Source organism: Rattus rattus, unplaced genomic scaffold (assembly GCF_011064425.1).
Source record: "Rattus rattus isolate New Zealand unplaced genomic scaffold, Rrattus_CSIRO_v1 PGA_scaffold_51, whole genome shotgun sequence".
In the NCBI taxonomy this organism is placed as follows: domain Eukaryota; kingdom Metazoa; phylum Chordata; class Mammalia; order Rodentia; family Muridae; genus Rattus; species Rattus rattus.
In genome coordinates, this window is record NW_022651168.1 from 13,095 (window position 1) to 16,471 (window position 3,377).

At 41.7% G+C, this 3,377-nt stretch overlaps 1 protein-coding gene across 1 annotated transcript; it reads left to right on the plus strand.

Moving 5' to 3' along the window:
• Positions 1 to 239: 239 nt before the first annotated feature.
• On the plus strand, positions 240 to 1,757 carry LOC116889681 (ATP-dependent zinc metalloprotease FtsH-like). The gene has a single exon (XM_032890570.1). It carries the CDS (start codon positions 240 to 242, stop codon positions 1,755 to 1,757), a length of 1,518 nt encoding a protein of 505 aa, XP_032746461.1.
• Positions 1,758 to 3,377: the final 1,620 nt, after the last annotated feature.

A 3,377-nucleotide genomic window follows, 5' to 3' on the forward strand; every position in this document is an offset into this window, starting at 1 on the left:
AGGGTTGCTGTTGCGGTTCTAACGGAAAGGGGTGTGATTGCTCTAATGGATCAGGCACCGGATGTACTTGCACCGGAGGAACTGGAAATGGTTGTGCATGTTGCGCATTTATGAATTGGATTGACACCGCAATCTTACAGATGTCGGTTCCTGGTCAGGTTACTCCAGCATCAGTATTCTTTTCTCTTCTTCCAACTCTTCTCTATGTTGGATTCTTTTTGTTTCTTGCTAGATCTGCCATGAAGGCTCAGGGTGTTGGTGGATTGGGTGGTCCGGGGGGAATATTCAAGATTGGGCAGTCTTTGAGCAAAACTGTTAAATCTAATGTTCTATTCAAGAATGTGGCTGGATTGAATGAAGAAAAAGTTGAGTTGCTTGAAATAGTAGACTACCTTAAAGCGCCCAATAAGTACAAGGCTATGGGGGCTAGAGTGCCTCGGGGCGTTATTCTTTATGGACCTCCGGGTACTGGTAAGACGCTATTGGCCAAGGCGGTTTCTGGGGAGGCAGATGTTCCGTTCATTGAAGTATCGGGTGCAACTTTTGATGATATGTATGTGGGATCTGGTGCCAAGAGGGTTAGGGATTTGTTTGCTAAGGCCAAGAAGTTGGCTCCATGTATTGTGTTTATAGACGAGATAGATGCTGTGGCTGGCAAGAGAGGGAATAAATTCATAGGTGGAGGAGGTGGTGTTTATGACCAGACTATTAATCAGATGTTGTCGGAGATGGATGGGTTTAATACTTCGGATGGGATTGTGGTTATGGCGGCAACCAATCGATTGGATTCCATAGATGATGCAATACTAAGGCCCGGTAGATTCGACCGACATATTCAGGTTGGGTTGCCGAATATCAAGGATAGAGTGGAAATACTTAAGGTTCATTCCAAGAATAAAAACATTTCTAGTTCTGTGGATATGGAGGATATTGCAAGGAAAACACCTGGTTTCTCTGGAGCTCAGTTGGAGAATGTTCTGAATGAGGCAACATTGTTGGCCGTTAGAAATTCCAAGCGGTCTGTTGTTACATCAGATATTGAGGAGGCCATTGATAGGGTTATGGCGGGTCCTTCCAAGAAAAGTCATCGAATGTCAGATGGGGAAAGGAGACAGGTGGCTTACCATGAGGCCGGGCATGCCATTGCTGGGCTTTACAGTAAGGAGGGCGAAGTTGTTGAGAAAATTACTATTATCCCAAGGGGACAGGCAGCAGGGTACATGTTGTCGGCTCCAGAGAAGCAAGAGACCTTCATCAAGAGAAAAGATGAACTTCTTTCCATTGTTGTTACAACTCTTGGAGGAAGGGCTTCCGAGGAGATATTCTATGGATTGCCTAGGGTAAGTACGGGCGCTGCAAATGATCTGTTTAAGGTAACTAGACTAGTGACTGACATGATTACTAAATTTGGTATGTCAGATAAATTGGGCTTATATCAGTATGTGCCTTCGGAAGGGACTATTAATCCATACAAGAATCAATACTCGGAGGATGTTTCTAGGACAATAGACGAGGAGGTGAGCAGGATTATTTCTGAACAATATTTGAAAGCTAAACAGATGATCATAGAGCACGCACAGGAGTTGAAGTTGATAGTTGAGTGTCTATTGTTACTCGAGACAATAGATAGAAATCAGATTAATCACATTCACTCCACCATGACTCTTCCTCCTGAAGCTATCAAGATGAAAGACAAGTTGCGATCAGAAGGCAAGACAATTGATTTGTCCCCTGATAGTGATGTATTGATCTATTAGCTGAGAATGTACAGCCATAGGTTCATAAGGGAAAATTTGGATCTACTTAAGAGTAGACTGTCTCTTAGGGGTGTCAGTGAGGAGTTTATGGATGAAGTGTACAGGAACATATGTTCTCTTAATGGATTGGAAGAAGAAGAGAGATCTCTTAATGAAGAAAGGAATAGATTGTCGTCGGATAGATCTTCAAAGAATTTTGGGAGGATTAAGGAGATAAAAGAGAAGATTTCATTAATTAGGGAGAAGATGGCGGAGTTGGAGGGTTCTGTGCGAAATGGGATAGATTCTTTACCCAATCTTCCTGATGATTCGCTAGAAGGGGATTATAGGGTGGTGAAGGAATGGGGAGTGAGGAAGCAAGGAGAATATGAAAATCATAGGGAGATTTGCAAAAGGCTTAATTTGGTTAATTTTGAGGAGGGAGTTTCTATATCAGGATCGGGGTTTGCTGTGTATGTGGGTAAGGGAGCAGCTCTATATAGGGCACTAATTGATTTCACACTACAGTCTAATATTCAGAAAGGATATGAGGAGAGGCATCTTCCGGTTCTTTTGTTGCCGGAGTCTTTATATGGAACTGCCCAACTGCCTAAATTCGAGCATGATTTGTTTGCTACCAAGGATGGAAGATATCTTTCTCCCACTTCTGAATCACAGCTTGTGAATATTTATAGAAACAAGATTATTGAAGTGTCAAGATTGCCAATTAAATTAACAGCTAACACTAATTGTTTCAGGAAGGAGGCCGGGTCACATGGGGTTGAAGATTCGGGAATAATTAGACTTCATCAGTTTTCAAAGACAGAGATAGTTGTGTTTTGTAGTGAGGAAGAGAGTTATAGAATGCTGGATCATATGGTTATTGATGCATGTGATATACTGGAAAGGCTTGAATTGCCTTACAGGGTTTTACAATTGGCTTATGATGATATGGGATTTGCTTCGGCTAAAACTTTTGATATAGAGGTTTGGTTTCCATCTGAGGGGAGATATAGGGAGATTTCTTCCCTTTCCAATACATTAGCTTTCCAGTCCAGAAGGGCAAAGATAAGGTGTAAGAAAAATCTTCTTGATACTAGGGAAAAGGCTTTTTATCCACACATTCTCAATGGATCATCTTTGGCAATAGATAGATTGTTTGCTGCTGTGGTTGATAATTATCAGACCCAGGATGGGGCGGTTATGATTCCTCGGGAATTGGTGGATAGACTTGGTTTGTCTATGCTGTCGGACTAAAGAAGAATAAATTTAATATAGATTAGGAAGTGTCTAAGATAAATTACTTTGCTTTAGGGGGCCAGGATGAGATCGGGAGATACTCTGGGGTTCTGGAGGTTAATAATGAAATATTCATACTTAATGCTGGCATAGGGGCTGAGTTTTCCAACCAGTTGGGGATTAAGAAGATCATTCCAGATCTTCGATATCTCTCGGAACATTCCAAAAAAATAAAGGCCATATTCATAGGGTGTCCCAAGAATATCAATATGGGGTCACTACCCTATTTTTTGATGAACTTCCCACATGTACCGGTTTATACCAGTGTTTTGGGAAAGGCTATAGTGGAGTCCTACCTCAATAAATTTGAGGGGATAATGAACACCAAGTTCACCAATGAAA

Excerpts from the sequence above, each read along its gene's own strand:
- LOC116889681 (XM_032890570.1), top strand. The coding sequence starts at position 240 with ATGAAGGCTCAGGGTGTTGGTGGATTGGGTGGTCCGGGGGGAATATTC.